Source organism: Dreissena polymorpha, chromosome 10 (assembly GCF_020536995.1).
Source record: "Dreissena polymorpha isolate Duluth1 chromosome 10, UMN_Dpol_1.0, whole genome shotgun sequence".
NCBI classification, from domain to species: Eukaryota; Metazoa; Mollusca; class Bivalvia; order Myida; family Dreissenidae; genus Dreissena; species Dreissena polymorpha.
The window spans coordinates 20151445-20176712 of record NC_068364.1 but is presented as its reverse complement, the minus strand read 5'-3'; the positions used below and the strand labels follow the sequence as shown (position 1 = coordinate 20176712).

The 25268-nt window shown below is 37.6% G+C and overlaps 1 protein-coding gene across 1 annotated transcript in view; it reads right to left on the bottom strand.

Moving 5' to 3' along the window:
- Positions 1–8823, bottom strand: part of LOC127848266 (uncharacterized) — a 39476-nt gene extending 30653 nt beyond the window's left edge. The window contains exon 1 of the mRNA XM_052380631.1: positions 8732–8823. Within this exon, the coding sequence (XP_052236591.1) occupies positions 8732–8785 (54 nt within the window). The 5' untranslated portion in view covers positions 8786–8823. The remainder of the gene's footprint in view (positions 1–8731) is intronic.
- Between the last annotated feature and the right edge of the window lie 16445 nt (positions 8824–25268).

Here is a 25268-nt window from a genome sequence, read left to right as displayed (position 1 = left end):
GATCAAATAAAAAAAATATTTGGTTTATTTATTTATTTTTTAAGTGATGCAATTTAGTGACCATATCAACACCGACCGTGCAAGTAAATATGTTTTAAATCTAAAAACAATACACCACACGAGTATTTTCTAACAAAAGCTATGAGTCGCAAAAGTTAACAGCAAAGTGTCATACTTAAACATGTAACTTCTTGTGTAAAGGTTTACTAGAAGTGTCTGAGATTTACAGCAAATGTTAAAGATACTACCGGTTTTGCATAATGATGTATTTGTATAATGTTATGCTATTTATTTTGGCAGCCCGATGCATAGGTTTTATAAACGCTCTAGATGATAAATATCAAAAGTTGTTGTATTAAACTATTTGCATATATATTTTTGAATCTATTTCTATCTCTAAGCAATACAGTAACATTGGTGTTGTTTTAGGATCAATCATATCTTTTTTTTTCATAAAATCTGATTTTTCTTTATAATATGATAATTTATCATTCAAAATGATGTTTTCACTTATTAATATCATAGCCACACACTAACCACCTGTGGATCGCAATATGAAAACAATGGGATTCAAATTTTGAAAAAAGTATAAATTTGGACACCTAGGGTTTAATCCTTGAAGAATCGTCGCTTTAGTCAACAACTCTCAACAAAAGAAATGCCAAACAATTTACGTATTTCCGAGCTACTAAAGATAAACAGCGAAAACGACACCGTCCGTCCTCCGAAAGTTTTCTTAGTTGCCACCGACTTTACCGCCTATGGTTGCGGTGAAAAAAGTAAATCCATGAATATCATGGGGATGATGTTTTCTTTCTATTTGACTTTAATGATCCATAATGCAAATAAACTTCCATACGTAAAGATCTTAAACAATTATTTTTGGGCGTTCTCCATGAAAATTTGTTAAATGTCATTGCGATAATTAGCTAATAAAAGCAATATATCATACTACAGCAATGCACTTCCGTCTTAAGCTCGTTCCTACGCGTATTTCAAACAGAAGATCCGCTAATAAAGACGACTCGATATAAGAACTAGATAACTTAACAACTCCATATCGATATCGCTTTGTCGGCGATCAATCGGTTTTTAATGACTTCGCCCACATTTCGACAACGGTATTATCGTTCGTAAAATAAATAATAGAGACCGAGGTTCGTCTGTAGGCTAATGACAATTTATATTCAGTGCACTTTTTAACCCGAAACTTAAACATAAATCAATCGAGAAACATCGACTATCTTCGTAATCCTCCGTATTGATTTGTGGAATAAATCGTCTGCTGATCCGAAACCTCGACATAAATATGACCACACAAACTTTGTGTACGGTTTAAATGTGTACATAGTATTTCGTGAAATGAACCAGTAATACAACATAGATTTCTTTCTTGGTTCTTTTTGTCTCATTTTTATCTAAGTTAAGGAATGGAGGTTGGCATATATTGTTTGGATTTTGAAAGATTTGAACATAAAGAGCTAATGCTGCAATATCACATGGAACAACAACGAAATTATCAACAACAACAAAACAGTACAGTCGCTGTTGAAATGAACGATGCCGTGCCTGGGTTGTACTTAATGCTAATAGTTAAATACAATGTATAGATATGAACAGTGCTCTTTGAAAATGGGGTTTAATGCATGTGCGTCATCAGGGACGACACTTTCTACGTTTATGACATTTTCTGTTTAAAGAAAGTATCTTTTAAGCAAAGATCCATTTTATGCGGAAAGTGTCGTCCCTGATTAGCCTGTGCGGGCTGCAAAGGCTATTCTGGGACGACACCTTTACGCACATGCATTAAACCCCTTTTCACAGAGCACGGCCCATATCTATGATAGGGATATATGCTTCATTCACGAGATCTTTTGTCCTATTGAAAACGCTTAATATTAAACCTGAAATGTATAAAATTGCAGCACTTTCATTCGTGCAAAAGTAATTTCGCGTGTCCCAATGACCATACAACTCGTTATGAAACCGACCACAAACAAATATTGTCTTCAAAATTGATTCTTTACCTGTGAATTGGTTGTATTAAATTGCGCTATCGTTTAAAACCGTAAATCAAGTTCTTTTATCGCATACTATCGCGTCATCTACGGCATTTTTGTAGTTCAATAAGCCATTCGACAAAGACCTGAGGAAAATTGATGTATTTTGTGCATTTAAAATTAATTAAATATCGACTAACTTTGCATTAACATAATATCTGTTCGAGTATACCAAGAGAGATAGTGTGGTCTTCCAGTAGTAATAATGCTGTAATTACGCTACTTTTAACAGAGGCGTAGCGCGGCTAAATTTAGTATTAGATATTACTCGAAATACAAAAGTGTTATAAAACAAATTAATAACAAGGGCCGTTGGGGGTTACGGAAAGTCCCGGCAAGTAATCCAGGGAACGGAGGCCCCCGTTAACTCCCGAAAAATAACATTGTACAGAAAAAAGCCATACGATTTACATCAAATGATGTGTACTTCCTCCGATAAAATTCGAATTATGCCGAAACTTATACAAATAATTGCTTGCGTTTAATATTAGATTAAGGAATTGTGTAGCAGCTGATTAAATAATGTAAAAACATCCCATTTCGAATTTCGTAGATACAGTTAGACATATTTAAGTAGTGTATGCCGTGTTTAACAATTTGTTTCCTTTAAGAAATATTATGACAAAAACACTTATTTTCTGTATTCATACTAACGCTTTGAACGGGTTTTTGTGGTCTTGTTGTTTTAATCCGCTGAACTAAATATTTATTTGTATTGTGGGGTTGAATTCCCTTTCTTATAGCAACATAACCAAGTCCCTATAACAGCCCGATACCTTCTTAGTGATCATGGTGACTAAACTGTTACTTAAAGATTATAAATATTTTTGTCGGCATGTATGCAACCATTTTTACTGAGATTATTAGCTCCATTGTTTCACCTTGAACGGATGCGTTTTCATTTCCCAAGCCCGATTTTTCTTCGTATTTTGTCGTCTTTGTATATTTTGTACGTATTGGAAACTATTACTCAATTGAAGAATGATGCAATTAGATATGCTTAATGTCATGGTCACTATGGCGTACGGAAAATGTGCATTTATAACATGACGATTTAACCCATTTATGCCTAGCGTCTAAAAAAGGGCATTGGCAAACAGCGTAGACCCAGATGAGACGCCGCATGATGCTTAAAGGAATTTCTGTAAGAAATATTCTAAATATAGAAATAAATGTACTAGACATCCCTAATTTTTAGAAATAAATTGATCCAATTTAGAAGGATGGGAGAGTCCACTAGGCATAAATGGGTTAACAATACTCTTCAGCTCCTTTTTGGACTTATTAATATGTGTGAACGCGCGTTCGAAAACGTCCGGGTCCCTCAAATTGCTTGTAAACAACGAAGCATATACATGTGTACCATGACGTTTACCAACACTATGGACATGAACGTTTCACTCACAAAATACACAAATATTTACAAAGAACCTCAGACACTATAAAACTTTCGAACGCAGACGGTCGAAAAATTAACCCATGTATGCCTAGTGGACTCTCCCATTCTTCTGAATTTGATCAATTTATTTCCAAAATTAGGGATGTCTACTATATTTATTTCTATATTAAGAATATTTCTTACAGAAATTCTTTAAGCAATCAGCGCAGACGCTGATGAGACGCCGCGTCACATCTGGGTCTACGCTGTTTCCAAGGCCGTTTTTCTAGACGCTAGCCATAAATGGGTTAAATAAACTGTAAGTAGATTAATGAATGACATTAAAATTACCCTACTACTTTAGGCCTTGACATTTATTCCAGTTTTTGAAATTCCTTTCGTTTTGTGTTTTATTTTTATATTTTTAAAGTTAACTCGAAGGAGTAAACGAGCACGTGCGCTACTGAGCTACGCGCCATAATAACGAAACGAAAATGTCAGCAAGGATCGAGTGTCATAAACACTCGTTAAGAAATCAAAAGTGTATAACGTCTTGACACTTATTGGTAATCTATTGAATAACTTTCCAAATGTTTGTTACGCGTGGTGCTTTACAATATTTATATGATCAAGCACGTTTGTGACTTTTTCGTACGCATTTTCCAATAGAAAATCTTACACGTATACATGTATGACTCATTTATATCACGAACATTCACACGCTTATGCATATATGCTACATGTATATAAAAAATATGTTTTATCTGAAAGATATTTTTTTATTTTTGTGTGTTCATGTACTGTTTGGTATAAGAGGGCTTATGGACTGTGGGTAGTGGGAGATCGTGTGCTTTAGGAAGTGTAGAGATCATGTGTTGTGGAAAGTGTAGAGATCAGGTGTTGTGGAAAGTGTAGAGATCAGGTGTTGTGGGTAGTGTAGAGATCATGTGTTGTGTGGAATGTAGAGATCATGTGTTGTGGGGAGTGTAGTGATGGTGTGTTGTGGGAAGTGTAGAGATCATGTGTTGTGGGGAGTGTAGAGATCGTGTGTTGTGGGAAGTGTAGAGAGCATGTGTTGTGGGAAGTGTACAAATCGTGTGTTGCGGAAAGTGTAGAGATCGTGTGTTGTGGAAAGTGTAGAGATCCTGTGTTGTGGAAAGTGTAGAGATCATGTGTTGTGGGAAGTGTAGAGATCATGTGTTGTGGGAAGTGTATAGATCATGTGTTGTGGGAAGTGTAGAGATCATGTGTTGTGGGAAGTGTAGAGATCATGTGTTGTGGGAAGTGTAGAGATCGTGTGTTGTAGTGAGTGTAGAGATCATGTGTTGTGGGGAGTGTAGAGATCATGTGTTGTGGGAAGTGTAGAGATCGTGTGTTGTAAGGAGTGTAGAGATCATGTGTTGTGGGAAGTGTAGAGATCGTGTATTGTAGGGAGTGTAGAGACCATGTTTTGTGGGAAGTGTAGAGATCATGTGTTGTGGGAAGTGTAGAGATCGTGTGTTGCGGGAAGTGTAGTGATCATGTGTTGTGGAAAGTGTAGAGATCATGTGTTGTGGGAAGTGTAGAGATCGTGTGTTGTGGGAAGTGTAAAGAGCATGTGTTGTGGGAAGTGTACAAATCGTGTGTTGTGGGAAGTGTAGAGATCGTGTGTTGCGGAAAGTGTAGTGATCATGTGTTGTGGAAAGTGTAGAGATCCTGTGTTGTGGAAAGTGTAGAGATCATGTGTTTGAGGGAAGTGTAGAGATCATGTGTTGTGGGAAGTGTATAGATCATGTGTTGTGGGAAGTGTAGAGATCATGTGTTGTGGGAAGTGTAGAGATCATGTGTTGTGGGAAGTGTAGAGATCGTGTGTTGTAGTGAGTGTAGAGATCATGTGTTGTGGGGAGTGTAGAGATCATGCGTTGTGGGAAGTGTAGAGATCGTGTGTTGTAAGGAGTGTAAAGATCATGTGTTGTGGGAAGTGTAGAGATCGTGTGTTGTAGGGAGTGTAGAGATCATGTGTTGTGGGAAGTGTAGAGATCATGTGTTGTGGGAAGTGTAGAGATCGTGTGTTGCGGGAAGTGTAGTGATCATGTGTTGTGGAAAGTGTAGAGATCATGTGTTGTGGGAAGTGTTGAGATCGTGTGTTGTGGGAAGTGTTGAGATCGTGTGTTGTGGGAAGTGTAGAGATCATGTGTTGTGGGAAGTGTAGAGATCATGTGTTGTGGGAAGTGTAGAGATCATGTGTTGTGGAAAGTGTAGAGATCATGTGTTGTGGGAAGTGTAGAGATCATGTGTTGTGGGAAGTGTAGTGATCATGTGTTGTGGGAAGTGTAGTGATCATGTGTTGTGGTGAGTGTAGAGATCGTGTGTTGTGGTGAGTGTAGAGATCGTGTGTTGTGGAAAGTGTAGAGATCATGTGTTGTGGGAAGTGTTGAGATCTTGTGTTGCGGGAAGTGTACAGATCATGTGTTGTGGGAAGTGTAGAGATCATGTGTTGTGGGGAGTGTAGAGATCGTTTGTTGTGGGGAGAGTAGAGATCGTGTGTTTTGGGAAGTGTAGAGATCAGGTGTTGTGGGAAGTGTAGAGATCATGTGTTGTGGGAAGTGTAGAGATCATGTGTTGTGGGAAGTGTAGAGATCATGTGTTGTGGGGAGTGTAGTGATCATGTGTTGTGGGGAGTGTAGAGATCTTGTGTTGTGGAAAGTGTAGAAATCATGTGTTGTGGGAAGTGTTGAGATCGTGTGTTGCGGGAAGTGTACAGATCATGTGTTGTGGGAAGTGTAGAGATCATGTGTTGTGGGGAGTGTAGAGATCGTTTGTTGTGGGGAGAGTAGAGATCGTGTGTTTTGGGAAGTGTAGAGATCAGGTGTTGTGGGAAGTGTAGAGATCATGTGTTGTGGGAAGTGTACAGATCATGTGTTGTGGGAAGTGTAGAGATCATGTGTTGTGGGGAGTGTAGAGATCGTTTGTTGTGGAGAGAGTAGAGATCGTGTGTTTTGGGAAGTGTAGAGATCAGGTGTTGTGGGAAGTGTAGAGATCATGTGTTGTGGGAAGTGTAGTGATCATGTGTTGTGGGAAGTGTAGTGATCATGTGTTGTGGGGAGTGTAGAGATCGTGTGTTGTGGAAAGTGTAGAGAGCATGTGTTGTGAGAAGTGTTGAGATCGTGTGTTGCGGGAAGTGTACAGATCATGTGTTGTGGGAAGTGTAGAGATCATGTGTTGTGGGGAGTGTAGAGATCGTTTGTTGTAGGGAGAGTAGAGATCGTGTGTTTTGGGAAGTGTAGAGATCAGGTGTTGTGGGAAGTGTAGAGATCATGTGTTGTGGGAAGTGTACAGATCATGTGTTGTGGGAAGTGTAGAGATCATGTGTTATGGGGAGTGTAGTGATCATGTGTTGTGGGGAGTGTAGAGATCTTGTGTTGTGGAAAGTGTAGAGATCATGTGTTGTGGGGAGTGTAGAGATCTTGTGTTGTGGAAAGTGTAGAGATCATGTGTTGTGGGAAGTGTTGAGATCGTGTGTTGCGGGAAGTGTACAGATCATGTGTTGTGGGAAGTGTAGAGATCATGTGTTGTGGGGAGTGTAGAGATCGTTTGTTGTGGGGAGAGTAGAGATCGTGTGTTTTGGGAAGTGTAGAGATCAGGTGTTGTGGGAAGTGTAGAGATCATGTGTTGTGGGAAGTGTACAGATCATGTGTTGTGGGAAGTGTAGAGATCATGTGTTGTGGGGAGTGTAGAGATCGTTTGTTGTGGGGAGAGTAGAGATCGTGTGTTTTGGGAAGTGTAGAGATCAGGTGTTGTGGGAAGTGTAGAGATCATGTGTTGTGGGAAGTGTAGAGATCATGTGTTGTGGGGAGTGTAGAGATCGTGTATTGTGGGAAGTGTAGAGATCATGTGTTGTGGGAAGTGTAGAGATCGTGTGTTGCGGAGAGTGTAGAGATCATGTGTTGTGGGGATTGTAGAGATCGTGTGTTGTGAAGAGTGTAGAGATCATGTGCTGTTGGGAGTGTAGAGATCGTGTGTTGTGGTGAGTGTAGAGATCATGTGTTGTGGGGAGTGTAGAGATCATGTGTTGTGGGAAGTGTAGCGACCGTGTGTTGCGGGAAGTGTGGAGATCACGTACTTTTTGGAGTGTATAGATCGTGTGTTTTGGGGAGTGAAGAGATCATGTGTTGTGGGAAGTGTAGAGATCATGTGTTGTGGGAAGTGTAGAGATCATGTGTTGTGGGAAGTGTAGAGATCATGTGTTGTGGGAAGTGTAGAGATCATGTGTTGTGGGAAGTGTAGAGATCATGTGTTGTGGGAAGTGTAGAGATCATGTGTTGTGGGAAGTGTAGAGATCATGTGTTGTCGGGAGTTGAGAGATCGTGTGATGTGGGGAGTGTAGAGATCTTGTGTTGTGGGGAGTGTAGAGATCGTGTGTTGTGGGGAGTGTAGAGATCATGTGTTGTGGGGAGTGTAGAGATCATGTGTTGTGGGAAGTGTAGAGATCGTGTGTTGTGGGAAGTGTAGAGATCATGTGTTGTGGGAAGTGTAGAGATCATGCGTTGTGGGGAGTGTAGAGATCGTGTGTTGTGGGAAGTGTAGAGATCGTGTGTTGTGGGAAGTGTAGAGATCATGTGTTGTGGGAAGTGTAGAGATCATGTGTTGTGGGAAGTGTAGAGATCATGTGTTGTGGGAAGTGTAGAGATCATGTGTTGTGGGGAGTGTAGAGATCGTGTGTTGCGGGAAGTGTAGAGATCACGTGTTGTGGGAAGTGTAGAGAGCATGTACTTAGGGTAGTGTAGAGATCATGTACTGGAGTGATCATGTTATGTGGAGGTCATTGATATAGGTAGTTGAGAGAGATCGTGTACTGTGAGTTGTTGTGAGCAAATCTATATTACCGGTAGAAAATGGCGAAATCTGAAAAAAATGCCCTATCGACCTCCATCGAACCTTACAAAATGTTTTTGGCTCACTTGAGACTTTGCGAGCGAGATACGGTGGTGAATGCCAATTATAGCTACGGCCGCTGGGTTCCTTTCGTTACCTTGTGAACCAACAAGTACACGTCAACTCGACTTCATTTCATTATTTGTGGGCAAAGAAATGTCATTTCTTTAGACGTATACAGTAATAAATTCCGTTTACACCAACATATATATATATATATAACTTTATATGTTATATGTTAAAACTACGAATGTAAATGTAAACTACGAATGTTAGTGTAAACTACGAATGTAAGAGTACACTTTGAATACCAGTGTAAACTAAGATTGTAAGTGTAAACTACAAATTTAAGTGTAAACATAACGATAGTTCGTCTCACCTCAAATTCCACGAACTTCCAAACTCCTTTGATGAAAACCAATTTTTCGTGCATCCTTCACTTCGGCAAAGTCAACACTTTGATGTGAATCGTAAAAATGGTTTAAAAGAACTTGATCAATGCATAAAACTACCGGCTTCGTTTGATCAATCAAATAAATTAAAGTATGTTAATTGTTTTGAACATGTTTATTATATTTATTTAATGCACATTTTAAGTGTCATATCTCTTACCATCCGACAAAGTCCAACGGTAAAATAATAAAAAATCCCTACAAATGTTGTTATATATGAATTATATTTAGTAGATGTAAATCAAATGATAAACAGCAATATTATACATGCACCAGTTTATATCCCCATTCACAAACCAATAGATCAGTGAAAATGCATCCGTTATTAAACCATCGATAAAACTGACAGTGATAGAAAATAAAAGATGTAAAAATTATTTCGCCGCTACATTACAAAGGTCGGAAATAAAATCGCCGTCTGCTACATATTATGCATACGTATATTGTTTCGCGAACATTACCATGACTTCATATGTGTCTTGTTCTGTGAAAATTGGGCAAAATGCATGTGCGGAAAGTGTCGTCCCATATTAGTATCTGCAGTCTGCACAGGCTAATCAGGGACGAAACTTTCCGCTTTAATGGTATTTTTCGTTTAAAGGAAGCTCCCTTTTTCCTAAAATCTAGTAAAAGCGGAAAATGTCGTCCCTGATTAGCCTGTGTGGACTGCACAGGCTAATCTTGGACGACACACTTTACGAGCATGCATTATGCACAGTTTTATCAGAAAAAGACACATATGAAGTCATGGTAATGTTCGCGAAACAATATACGTATGCATAATATGTAGTAAACGTCGATTTTATTTCCAACCTTTGTAACGTAGCGGCGAAATATTTTGTTACATCTTTTATTTTCTACCATTGTCAGTTTTATCGATGGTTTAATAAGACACATATATTTGTGACGGGCAAAAATGTCCATCGTACGAATTTATCAGCCTATATACAAAATTGGGAAAAGCTTTTACTGCCACAAAATACTAAAACGGTTATTTTTTTAGTCATTTTTCAACGACGTTTCTATATTTTACATTTGATAAAAACATGTTTACTCAAACAAATTTAAAAAATATGCCAAACAAAACCACGCGAGTTTGTGTCTCTAAAGAATCACAATTGACGAAGCAATCAATGTATTGATACGATAAACGAGTGATTAATTGAGTGTATATGTGTGAAGTGTCTATTATGGAACGGTGAATCTTAACATCGGTTACTGGGGAACAGTGTGTACGATATGATATCCCTTTATATTTTACTTTGATTTCCGAACTAGGTTCACAAATCTTCGTTCTCAAATGTACGGATTGATATATTCATGCTTAGTTATGCATTTGTTTTCTAGCGCACTGTATTGCAATCACTTAAAAGATTGGCGATTATATACGTGTTATTTTATTTTTCAATCCTAAATAATGATATGATTTTTGTTTGTATATTTACCGTTCTTTGAATTTATTCAAAAAAGAAGCGAACAGAGAAAAAAAAACACACACATTCACTCAAGGTTACACAGTGAAAACACCAAGCAACAATAGTCCATAATTTTATGGCACAAAATCCATGTCACACTCCACACGTGTACATCCTTCCTTAATAGAAACTTACCCACACACCCCTATACAAATATTCATAACTCTTTGAAGAATTCCTTTGTATGGAGATCAATATTAATGCCCATTCACTACTCCCTGATAAATATATCATCTACAAAATAATTAAAGCCCATGTTTTCATTGAGAAAGTTGAGCCTTGGCACTATAGTAAACATCGTCAAGTAACCCTTGATCGTTCAAATAGTGAAATAATAAAATAAAGCCTTACAAATTCAATCGCAAACAATTTTCGCTGCTTTAGAGTATTTCGGTATTTATTGTAAAGTTGAAAAATCTAAGTTTCCAGGGATGCGATAAAGTGCATTTAGATAACTTGATTCAATTGCAATGATAATAAATCACGTTAATAATGTGTGCACTGATATCATTCCTTCACTTGTTTCTTTGGCAACACGCTACTTTGCATGTTTGATCATTGAATGTACAGGTTAAAATAAGGTACCGTATATTAGTAATATAACATTATTTCATTCAGTAAATTTAGTCAAGTAAGAAATAAGGTAAAGCAGTTAATTAATATTTTAATTATTGAAGTTACAAATAAGGTATACAAGTAAAAGAAAATGTGTAAGTAGCAAAGTTTTTAATATGATGCAATAGAATTTAAAAAAATCAAACAGTCAAGTTATTAATATTTTACATGCAGTATTGTTTAACCCATTTATGCCTAGCGTCTAGAAAAAAGGCCTTGGCAAACAGCGTAGACCCAGAGGAGACTCCGCATGATGCGGCGTCTCATCTGGGTCTGCGCTGTTTGCTTAAAGGAATTTCTGTAAGAAATCTTCTAAATATAGAAATAAATATACAAGACATCCCTTATTTTTGAAATAAATTGATCCACTTGAGAAAAATGGAAGAGTCCACTAGGCATACATGGGAAAAATAATGTATGATATTATAACACTGTTTGAAAGTAGTAAAGTTTTAAATACGGTATAATGGTATACGTTCATAGTTAAAAACAATGAATACGAGCATTTGAACATAATAACAGACCTCGATGAAAAAGAGAAAATGTATTATTTGTGTAATAATAAACCCATAACAATAATAACGAGCATGTACCGGTACTCTCTTGCACGAAAGTTAAAGTTCACCGTAGCAATAAGTTGATGAATTACATTTAACTGTATATATTTTTTTGAATAAAATATGCACGTTTTCAATATGTTAACTGGGTTTTGTTTTGTTTTTATATTGAAGTAGCGTTTTTAATAAAGGTAATGAGATTTAAACCTTAATAACAATACTTTTATTTGAACATATGTATGCGCTCTGTATGAACCAGTGGAGGTAATAACGAAATGGAAAATCAAGGGTGGCGAGTTTTTACCAAACGCGCAGTTGTTACCTCCCTTAGGAATATACCAGTTGGCTGTGCAAGTATTGCTCCAGTCTAAGGACGCATTACGGTTCATAATTGAGGATAGTTCTGGCTACCATAACTTTAAATGTCTCTTTTAATGATTTTCGACTGGCGCTACTTTCAATACTATATAAACTGTACGCTGAAGTTTCTTTAGCTAATTTGAGGACGGGGGATTCTTATGTTTTGTACCATAACAATCGTTGAGACACATGTAGCAACACCAAACACGTATAAGCGCGTGTTTTGCGCTTTCCTAAAACCGTTTTATTCAATTTCGTACGTAGTGCGGAAAATATTGACAATTAATTCACAAACCTTTTGGGTGTAGATCGCTGCCAAGGAACGTCGCTTTTCCTTTAATCTGGGGCCTTTCTTATGATTATTGTCTTGTGTTTTTCCAAATGTCTTAAGGTCCTCGCCTCGAGTCAAATGACTTTCATCCTCATGCGTAACATGTTTGGAATCCTCTGACTTTATTGTACCGAGCAACAAAGCATCGCCTAAAAACGCAAGCGAATTGTTCCTGTTGAGGCGGTACGGGTGCAAAAGTATCTCGGATGTTTCGGAGACCAAACTTGCAGACCGTTTTTTCTTCAGATGGGGAGTTTGTGATACGCGTGCCGCGGGTTTAAGAGCTGCGACGCTGTCAGAAACTTTTTTGATTTTCTTCCACTTTTGCTGTCCGTTTGTCTTTTCCTGGCAGCCCTCGGCACCCGTTTTATTTTTACCCATGTCTGCGTGATATTAGCACGTGATGTCCTGAAATATACATAAATAGCGCTCTGAGAAAACGGGCATGTGCGTAGAGTGTCGTCCCAGATGAGCCTGTGCAACCCGCGGAGGCTTCTCACGGAGAACACTTTTCGCCGAAACTGGATTTTCGTCAAGTCCTTCAAACGAAAAATATGATAAAATCTTAAAGTGTGTCCCTGATAAGCTCGTGCGGACTCCACGGGCTAATATGGGGCAATAATTTACGCACTTGGATTAACCCTTTGCATGCTGGGAAATTTGTCGTCTGCTAAAATGTTGTCTGCTGAATTCTGAAATTAGCATTTTCTTCGATTTTTTTTCAAAGAATACTATCAGAATAGCAAACAGTTTGAATCAAGATCAGACGCCACGTTTTGTGGCATCTGATCTTGATCCAAACTGTTTGCAAAAACCTTTAAACTTCGGTTCCAGCACTGAGAGAGTTTAAGTCCAATTTCTTAGAGCGAGGCACATATGAATGACAGAGACGGACAAGCATTACAATTATAGAAGCAGTGCGGACAGCTCACAATACGGTTATTTTCCTCGTACTTATAACAGAATTAATAACTAAAATAATAGTATTATTGCAAAATCGTCTCAGCACAAAGTCAACCGAACAATAGTCAATAATTTGGCCCGAAAACAAATGTTCGAAACCGTGCAGTCGCGATTGCAATATATGGTGCTACTGCGATGATGTAACAAAATACAAGGCCTGTATTTCAGAGTTTAACAAGGAAACGAAATGCAAACACAGAAGCTATGAACCGCGAAATGCCAATTCTTTGTAATATATTTGAGCCATGCTATGTGAAAAAGGGGTGTAATGCATGTGCGTATAGTGCCGTCCCAGATTAGCCTGTGCAGTCCGCACAGGCTAATCAGGGACGACACTTTCCACTGGTATCATATTTTTCGTTTACAGTGAGTCTCTTCTTAGCAAAAAATCAGGTTAGGCGGAAAGTGTCCTCCCTGATTAGCCTGTGCGGACTGCACAGGTTAATCTGGGACAACACTTCACGCACTTGCATTAAAACCCCTTTCCAGAGAGCACTGCTGATTAAGTAATAGTACACATGTTTCGCATTTCAACATACAAGTACATTTTTTCACGGTCATACATTTTGCAAAAAATATTTTACCTCAATTTTGTATTTTCAACATCCTTTTGTATAAATTTTAATATGAGATTCCGAATACGGTACTGTAATTACTGACGGTAACAAAACTGATGTTCTGAAATATAAACAATAAGCTATTGAAAATTTAACATGAACCGCCCGAACCTTTCTGTTAATTTCCATCCAGTTTTTCAATACATAGCAACTTTCATGCATAGCTACACTGGCGACTAATATTGTCCTGTATAATTATGCGCATTCAGTGGTACATTGCGACAAACAACGCGCTTAATGAACAAGCTGCCGATTGGCATAGATCAACTAATCTCCGCGTAGTCGTAAAATAGTGTCCATTGGCCAAAAGACCAAACAAACAAAAGCGTTATTAATATAATCACTTATGTACGTAAATGATATAATCTGTTTTTGTTGTCGTAATGATGGTATTTAAACAACAACAACAACAACAACAACATTTATTAGCTTTTAAGCATAAACGTATTATGGGACAACGTAATTACATCATAGAATATGTTTTCTTTTTCGAAATACACAAAAGTTGAATACTTTCTGACTTAAATTCGTAAGTATTTGCAATAAATAACATTTTTGACAGAACTTTCTTTAAAAAAAATATTTTGCAATTGTAGAATAGCCCCATTCTTCTGCAATATTTTGAATACTAAAGATACAATATAGCATTATGTAATACGTATTAATTCTAATATTCCATTTTTTATTCTTGATTTCTGTTGTTTGCAGAGTCGTGATGCTTTAAAATTTAGTTAAAACATGTTTCTATAGTATAGATCTTTATTTTATTTTTACGGAAGATCAATGTTGGCACATTTTGAGTTAGAAGCCCTGTTTTAAACATTATATATTATAACGTACAATTTATGCATAAGATATTGGAAGTTAAATATTTCGTTGAATGATGCAACGACGCGCGTTTTGTTTCCCTTTCGGTAATAGAAAGAATATTGCATTCAAAGTGAGTGTAAATGTGCATTCTTGAAGTCTTAGTAAGCATTGGTACAATTTCAGTATGGAGGGAAATTTCGTAAAAAAAATAGCTTTTAATTGATTTTAAAAAAAAATACGTGCTTTTTCTAATTTTCTTATTACCGCAACTAAGCACTTCGCCACGGGTCAAGACATGACTTATCGAACTTGTCGTTTAAAATATCCTGACAAAAATGTGCAAGATCGTATAAGTTGAAATTCCGGTCACAAAGCACTGTAATTGTTGAGTTTTGTTGCACTCCTAATCGTTTTAATCCAAGAGTTTACATTTCCAATAATCCATCGACAAAATGTTTTCTTGTTATTCATCCGGATTTGAGTATTAATATGGCCCGACAGTTTTTTTGTAGTTTATATAAGTAAACGATTTTTAAAATTGTTTTTCTTAGGTTATAGACTCAGTAGTAACGCACGTTTCTGGAAGCTCAATGGCTTCTTATCAGATATCTTAAATATCTAGAGCAGATGTAATACACTGGTTGTTTATCCTGCGGGTCGCATCTACGTTGTCTAATGGTAACACACTGGTTTCACATCCCAGGGGTCTTAGATTCGTGGTGTGTTGGCAACACACTGACTTCATGTTACACGGATCACATGTACATGGTATGTTGGTTACACACTGGTTTCGTATCACACGGATCAAATGTACGTGGTGTGTTGGCAACACACTGGTTTCATGTCACAAGGGTCACATGTACATGTACATGTATAGAGTGTCGTCCCAGATGAGCCTGTGCAACCCGCGGAGGCTTCTCACGGAGAACACTTTTCGCCGAAACTGGATTTTCGTCAAGTCCTTCAAACGAAAAATATGATAAAATCTTAAAGTGTGTCCCTGATAAGCTCGTGCGGACTCCACGGGCTAATCTGGGGCAATAATTTACGCACTTGGATTAACCCTTTGCATGCTGGGAAATTTGTCGTCTGCTAAAATGTTGTCTGCTGAATTCTGAAATTAGCATTTTCTTCGATTTTTTTTCAAAGAATACTATCAGAATAGCAAACAGTTTGGATCAAGATCAGACGCCACGTTTTGTGGCATCTGATCTTGATCCAAACTGTTTGCAAAAACCTTTAAACTTCGGTTCCAGCACTGAGAGAGTTTAAGTCCAATTTCTTAGAGCGAGGCACATATGAATGACAGAGACGGACAAGCATTACAATTATAGAAGCAGTGCGGACAGCTCACAATACGGTTATTTTCCTCGTACTTATAACAGAATTAATAACTAAAATAATAGTATTATTGCAAAATCGTCTCAGCACAAAGTCAACCGAACAATAGTCAATAATTTGGCCCGAAAACAAATGTTCGAAACCGTGCAGTCGCGATTGCAATATATGGTGCTACTGCGATGATGTAACAAAATACAAGGCCTGTATTTCAGAGTTTAACAAGGAAACGAAATGCAAACACAGAAGCTATGAACCGCGAAATGCCAATTCTTTGTAATATATTTGAGCCATGCTATGTGAAAAAGGGGTGTAATGCATGTGCGTATAGTGCCGTCCCAGATTAGCCTGTGCAGTCCGCACAGGCTAATCAGGGACGACACTTTCCACTGGTATCATATTTTTCGTTTACAGTGAGTCTCTTCTTAGCAAAAAATCAGGTTAGGCGGAAAGTGTCCTCCCTGATTAGCCTGTGCGGACTGCACAGGTTAATCTGGGACAACACTTCACGCACTTGCATTAAAACCCCTTTCCAGAGAGCACTGCTGATTAAGTAATAGTACACATGTTTCGCATTTCAACATACAAGTACATTTTTTCACGGTCATACATTTTGCGAAAAATATTTTACCTCAATTTTGTATTTTCAACATCCTTTTGTATAAATTTTAATATGAGATTCCGAATACGGTACTGTAATTACTGACGGTAACAAAACTGATGTTCTGAAATATAAACAATAAGCTATTGAAAATTTAACATGAACCGCCCGAACCTTTCTATTAATTTCCATCCAGTTTTTCAATACATAGCAACTTTCATGCATAGCTACACTGGCGACTAATATTGTCCTGTATAATTATGCGCATTCAGTGGTACATTGCGACAAACAACGCGCTTAATGAACAAGCTGCCGATTGGCATAGATCAACTAATCTCCGCGTAGTCGTAAAATAGTGTCCATTGGCCAAAAGACCAAACAAACAAAAGCGTTATTAATATAATCACTTATGTACGTAAATAATATAATCTGTTTTTGTTGTCGTAATGATGGTATTTAAACGTATTATGGGACAACGTAATTACATCATAGAATATGTTTTCTTTTTCGAAATACACAAAAGTTGAATACTTTCTGACTTAAATTCGTAAGTATTTGCAATAAATAACATTTTTGACAGAACTTTCTTTAAAAAAAATATTTTGCAATTGTAGAATAGCCCCATTCTTCTGCAATATTTTGAATACTAAAGATACAATATAGCATTATGTAATACGTATTAATTCTAATATTCCATTTTTTATTCTTGATTTCTGTTGTTTGCAGAGTCGTGATGCTTTAAAATTTAGTTAAAACATGTTTCTATAGTATAGATCTTTATTTTATTTTTACGGAAGATCGATGTTGGCACATTTTGAGTTAGAAGCCCTGTTTTAAACATTATATATTATAACGTACAATTTATGCATAAGATATTGGAAGTTAAATATTTCGTTGAATGATGCAACGACGCGCGTTTTGTTTCCCTTTCGGTAATAGAAAGAATATTGCATTCAAAGTGAGTGTAAATGTGCATTCTTGAAGTCTTAGTAAGCATTGGTACAATTTCAGTATGGAGGGAAATTTCGTAAAAAAATAGCTTTCAATTGATTTAAAAAAAAAATACGTGCTTTTTCTAATTTTCTTATTACCGCAACTAAGCACTTCGCCACGGGTCAAGACATGACTTATCGAACTTGTCGTTTAAAATATCCTGACAAAAATGTGCAAGATCGTATAAGTTGAAATTCCGGTCACAAAGCACTGTAATTGTTGAGTTTTGTTGCACTCCTAATCGTTTTAATCCAAGAGTTTACATTTCCAATAATCCATCGACAAAATGTTTTCTTGTTATTCATCCGGATTTGAGTATTAATATGGCCCGACAGTTTTTTTGTAGTTTATATAAGTAAACGATTTTTAAAATTGTTTTTCTTAGGTTATAGACTCAGTAGTAACGCACGTTTCTGGAAGCTCAATGGCTTCTTATCAGATATCTTAAATATCTAGAGCAGATGTAATACACTGGTTGTTTATCCTGCGGGTCGCATCTACGTTGTCTAATGGTAACACACTGGTTTCACATCCCAGGGGTCTTAGATTCGTGGTGTGTTGGCAACACACTGACTTCATGTTACACGGATCACATGTACATGGTATGTTGGTTACACACTGGTTTCGTATCACACGGATCAAATGTACGTGGTGTGTTGGCAACACACTGGTTTCATGTCACAAGGGTCACATGTACATGGTGTGTTGGCAACACACTGGTTTTGTATCACACGGATCACATGTACGTGGTGTGTTGGCAACACATTGGTTTCATAGCACAAGTGTCACATGTGCGTGGTGTTTTCAACAAACTGATTTCATATCCCGTGTCACACGAAGGTGGTTTGTTAGCAACACACTGATATCATATCACAAGTGTCATATGAACGTGGAGTGTTGGCAACACATTGGTTTCATAAAACACGGATCACATGTACTGGGTGTGTTGGCAACACATTGGTTTAATAAAACACGGATCACATGTACTTGGTGTGTTGGCAACACACTTTTTTCATATCCCACAGATCACATGTACGTGGTGTGTTGGAAACACACTGGTTGCAAATCATGCGGATCGCATGTACGTGGTGTGTTGACAACACACTGGTTTTATATCGTACGGGTCACATGTACGTGGTGTGTTGGCAACACACTGGTTTCATATCACCCGGATCACATGTACGTGGTGTGTTGGAAACACACTGGTTTCATATCACCCGGATCACATGTACGTGGTGTGTTGGACACACACTGGTTTCATATTCCACGGATCGCATGCACGTGTTGTGTTGGCAATACACTGGTTTCATATCACAAGGGTCACATGTACTTGGTGTGTTGGCAACACTTTGGTGTCATATTCCACGGATCACATGTACGTGGTGTGTTGGCAGGTGTGTTGGCAACACACTGGCTTCATATCACACGGATCACATATACGTGGTGTGTAAACAATACACTGGTTTCATATCACATGGATCACATATACGTGGTGTGTTAGCAATACACTGGTTTTATATCACACGGATCACATATACGTGGTGTGTTAACAATACACTGGTTTCATATCACACGTATCACATATACGTGGTGTGTTAACAATACACTGGTTTCATATCACACGGATCACATATACGTGGTGTGTTAACAATACACTGATTACATATCACACGGATCACATATACGTGGTGTGTTAACAACACACTGGTTTCATATCACACGATCATGAATCACATATACGTGGTGTGTATGTGACACACTAGTTTCATATCATGCGCATCACATGTACTTGGTGTGTTGGCAATACACTGGTTTCATATCACAGTATTCATACGATCACGAATCACATATGCGTGGTGTGTATGTGACTCACTGGTTTCATATAATACGCATCACATGTACGTGGTGTGTTGGCAATACACTGGTTTCAAATACGTGGTGTGTTGGCAACACACTTGTTTCATATTACACGTATCACATGTACGTGGTGTGTTGGCAGGTGTGTTGGAAACACTGCTTTCATATCACACAGATCACGTGTACGTGGTGTGTTGGCAACAATATCACTTAGATCACATGTACATGGTGTGTTGGCACACACTGGTTTCTTATTACACGTATCACATGTACGTGGTGTGTTGGCAACACACTGGTTTCATATCACACAGATCACATGTACGTGGTGTGTTTGCAGCACACTGGTTTCATATCACACGGATCATATATACGTGGTGTGTTGGCAATACACTGGTTTCATATCACACGGATCGCATAAACGTGGTATATTGGCAACACACTGATTTCATATCACACGGATGACATAAACGTGGTATGTTGGCAACACACTGGTTTCATATAACACAGATCACAGGTACCTGGTGTGCTGGAAACACACTGGTTTCCTCCCCCACGGATCACATGTTCGTGGTGAGTTGGCAACACACTGGTTTCACATGTCCGTGGTGTATTGGCAACAATATCAAACGGATCACATGTACGTGGTGTGTTGGCAACACACTGGTTTAATATCACACGGATCATATGTACGTGGAGTTTGCAACAAACTGATTTCATATCCCGTGTCACATGTAGGCGGTTTGTTGGAAACACACTGTTTGTATATCACATGGATCACATTTACGTGGTGTGTTGGCAACACACTGGTTTAATATCACACGGATCACATGTACGTGGTGTGTTGGCAACAAACCGGTTTAATATCACAAGGGTTACATGCACGTGGTCTTTTGATAACTTGATTCAGTCAAAATGGTCTAAGATACATGGTATGTTGGCAACACACTGGTTTCATATCCCACTGATCTCAGATTCATGGTATCAGTCCCGGATTACCCATTAGGCAGTGTAGACAGCTGCCTATGGGCCCCGAGACTTTTAGGGGCCCCATGAGACCGTGACGAAATAAAGTTTGTTAACTTATTCAAATAAATCTAATGACTTGACAAAGCAAATTATTTAATATAAATGTAACATTGAGATTAAAGGCTTGTCATTGTTTTACGTGGCAATATTTGATTATTTTCAAAACCGTTTTGTTTTACTGTTTTCAACGAGTGACTGTGACTGGGCACTGGCGTTTTAGTAGGCCCGATGCCGACTAGGGACCTGGGGCGTTGTCCTCAAAGGCTTCGCTGCCTATGTGTTTCCACGGCGCTAATCCGCCACTGCATGGTCTTCTGGAGAATCAATTGTAAATTGCTGGTTTAATATCCCACGAGGGACAAAGGTTATACTGTGGTTTAAACGATGTAAGATAAGTGTTCTAATGGTAACGTGTTAACTTCATATCCCAAGAATTTCAAATGCGCTGTAGTCTCCCAATGGTCTCAGCTGTCTCTTTGTTGTACCACGTTTGTTTCACATCTCACGCGGTGTATTTTCTATTGGTTATAAAATAAACTGGTTCAAAATAAATTGGATGTGATAAAAATGCTGTTCAACAAACTGCTGTTATGGATGCGGTGCAATGAAAATAGGCCAGTTATTCTGTCAATGCCGCTTTATGTACGGTTTCAACGACGATTAAAACGAGATGAATTGTATCAATTCAAATGTTTCTGTCAACCTATGGGACAATTAGTCGAAGTGAGGCTGTTTTGAATTACCTACAATAATAAAAAAATGTTATTTATATTTAAGAATTTCGAGGTAGAAGAGGGCTTGCATCGATAGAACACGAAACCTCATGAAAAAGGAAACAAAGCAAACAAGAAAACATTTTAGTTTTTTCTTAAGCGACATGGATGGATTTGACATCTTGGTTTCTTATTTAAAAGTGTTTAATAGAGACCGAAAAACTTGCATACTGTATAGGCAATAAGAACATATCCCCATGCGAGTACTTGAAGAACACTTCAAACTCTACTTGACTCCTTATTGAGGGGACATTTCTGGTTTCTAGTTTTAATCGGCTTATATTACTTTATTTGAGATTAATGGCGCTTATATTAAACGCATGGATGCGCAGTCTCACAGCGGCACCCTGAAAGGCACCGCGTTCATGATAACCGTGGAAATCCGGATTATCCGAAAGTTAATCTTGTCAAATGAAATAATTTATGTTTCCAGTGAGTTGTTTGCCTGTACCCAATTTTATGAAAATTGATCGTAAGGAACGGAACCGGCATAACATACAGACAATCTTGAAGGGGTTTAAATGTACCGGTATATACCATACATAGAAACCTTATATTAATACAGTGCACTTGTTCATTATCTGTATAGCAAATTCGTAGTTTTCGCAAGTTGTTTTATTCTTATTTTATATTCATAGTGTATATAATAATTCACACATGAGCAAAATACCACACCGTATTGCTTAATATTATGAAATTGTAATATGTAGATTATACTTTTATAAAGTACATACAATGACCTTATTTATTTCCATAGGAATACGCTTTAGGCTGGTTCAACCATGTGTACTGCTTAAATTATTTAATAAACCGCGATATTTTAATACATGTACTAATAAACTCACAGCACTGTGTCGTTGCTGTTGGTTTCTAATAGTAATGGATAAATTACGATGGAATCAACGATAAGGCCTAAACATAGTTAAACTTCATGTTACGCAACATATTCTGTCATTGTCCCAATTCTTAAACAATCTAGTTTGACAGATTTCTTTCTTTCTTTACCAGTTGTGTTAGCTTAAATATATACAGTGTATTGCAGTTTTTGTTAAAGAAATGTTCTGTTTTAACATCTTCCAAATAATTAAGAATAATATGCATTTAAAGATATAAATACATTTGTCAAATCTTATCGGGCCACTCGCAGTCAAGAAACAACAGAACAGAACGTGTATCTGTATTGATTGTAAACTATATATACGGCTCACAATTCCAAAAAGTAGACCTTTTTGTTTGTTAAGTACGTACTATATTCCCATTCTTTATAATTACTTACTTTTTATCTTATGCGTAGTATTGCACGATATTCCATCACTGTCTCAATTGGATACTTCTTTTAATAAAATACCCGTATTTTGAAGAGGTTTAACATGGAAATAAAATAGTGCATCGCAGATCATATACATCGCTTTTTACTTAATATTGCACAAGTTCTTCAAACCATTCTAGAAACACTAATAAATACACATGCGAAATAAGATGACTCTCTACGTTTTACGAGCCGTCAATTTGAAGACAAAATTATTGAACATTCATTGGTAATATGGATAGAACCGTAAGATTAGTAATTGATTTTGGGGTATTTGATTGATCCCCGGGATAAATCGCAGGTCTCTCAGATCAGCGTATCTCTCCGTATGAGCCGTTCTCTGTGAAAAACGGGTTTAATGAATGTGCGTAAAGTGTCGTCCCAGATTAGCCTGTGCAGTCCGCAAAGGCTAATCCCATCAGGGACGACACTTTCCGCGTTTATGATATTTTCTGTTCAAAGATTTTTTTTTTTAGCAAAAATCTAGTTTAGACGGAAAGTGTCGTCCCTGATCAGCCTGTACCTACTGCACTGGCTAATCTGGGACGACTCTTTACGCATATACATTGAACCCCCTTTTCACAGAGCGAGGCTCATATATTTTATCACCAGCCTAGGTTTGACGTGTATCTGTCTGACTTTTATCCTGGATTAGTCAATCTCCCCATAAGAGTCTATTATAAACGCAACCAGCAAATGTTACATTTTTGGTTTTATGTTGTCTGAAAATTGTAATCATAGTGAGATTGTAGCTGTAAATCTGAAACTCTTTTTGTTAAGAACCACTTAATATTACTTGTGTTTAACATTAACAAGTATTTAAGTAAAGTAAAAAAGGGTATGTCGCATAGTCGGCGGAACACAATTACGAACTAAAGTCCATTTCAGTTTGTATTGCGATTTATTTACTTTGATTTAACTCAAACACAATGTTTTCCTATGTCCGTATAATATCCGTATATGAGATTCTGCAATAATTAATGGGCTGCATGCTTACCCAAGGCATGACTATTGGGTAAAAACGGTGCATTCTCCTCGTTTAGTTTCACGTGAACATATGGTGTCTATTTGTATATCCTTTTAGGTAGACACGATATTGAACATGAGATGCAAAACGAAACAAAAATTAATAATATCCTTTGTAATATATCTTATGCACTATGTGACAGGTAAAAGGAAGTATATAGTAATTCAGTTTGTGTCTCGATAGTTATAACACCTGGGGTCGTATTCCAGAAGCATCTTAAGTAAAATTTTATTCTTATCCTTAAATTGGGAAATTTTCTTAAGTGTTTCATTTCATATTGCAATAGATTGGCATCACGATATACATTTAAATAACATCATTATGCCAATGTTATTTAAGGAATACCAAAAAAACATGTGTTTCCTTATTTAGTAATGAAATACAAAAGATTGTAATTTTGAACTTAAGTGAAATTATTTAAGAAATGACTTAAGATGTTTCTGGAATACCACCCCAGACATAATAATGGTATAAACTAGGAATTGCGTGTACATTGTAAGTAGTGTGTACATACACAATATCATTAGTTTAAACCTATTTATTTTAGCTCGATTGTATCGAAGGCTCTAAGTATTAAACATATACTACTTTTACGGCTTACAAAGCCCGGTACAATACAAGGAGAGGCGAACTGAAGGATTTTTCCGGCTTTATCGGAAAGCATAGTTACCGGTACCCTATGTGGATTGTTATCTATACGTGTTTAACATGATTTTTCATGTAATATTAAAAAAAGAAGATAAAAGAAACTTTCAGCGCCTCTCAGCGGAAAATTACTGCAAATAATAATGCCCCGTGATCCAACCGTATACCAGTAATTGCCTCATTTCAGGGGATGCGACTTTTAACGGTTGTATACAATATGCTTATCGCATTAGCCTCCCTTGCAAAATTAGCCTCCCTTGCAAACAGCGGATATCCGTGGTCTTGCGGAAACACTCTGGTGCCTGCACTCGACTTTTACGGGAGCGGTTCAGTTCATCCGAGGGAAGTGAAATAGGTGCTTCATAATAGACACTTTTAACCAGAAGGTCTTCTCCTGTATATCGCAATATCACCAGACAACAGCTAACACGTGTGTGTAGTTGTCATCAAGGGCGCCGTAAATACCCGATATGACCATCACCCCAGAAGACTGGCTAGCATGGAATTATGCGTGACGACCCTGGATCTTTTAGTAACAGGTGTTATGGGACAGACGACTTTGTGGGTTGGGATCGAGCGTCCAGTCTTATGAAAGCGATAGTCGTATGGGAAATTTCCGGATGCACTCGATACAAATCTACTACACACATTTTTTTAAATAGTTTAATATGCATCGGTTTACACTTTCAATAGCTTCATACTTTAAATAAAACAAGAGATGTGTTTGTCAGAAACACAATGCCCCCTATTGCGCCGCTTTGAAGCCATATATTTGACCTTGAAGGATGACCTTGACCTTTCGCCGCTCAAAATGTGCAGCTCCATGAGATACACATGCATGCCAAATATCAAGTTGCTATCTTCAATATTGCAAAAGTTATGACCAAGGTTAAAGTTTTGGTTAAAGTTTTGGGACACACACACACACACATACAATGACGGACAGGCCAAAAACAATATACCCCCGATCATTCGATACGGGGGCATAATTACAAATGCACCGATACATACCGAGTATGACTGGACCTTTGTCTCAGGAGTGACAACGTACGAACCCTAATGATAGCACGTGTGAAACTTTCAAAGTGGGGTGGACAAAATGTCAGTTTTAGATGGGGAATGTGTGTGGCATTTTCCGGGCGGGTGGATCAAATGTGGAATCCGCTC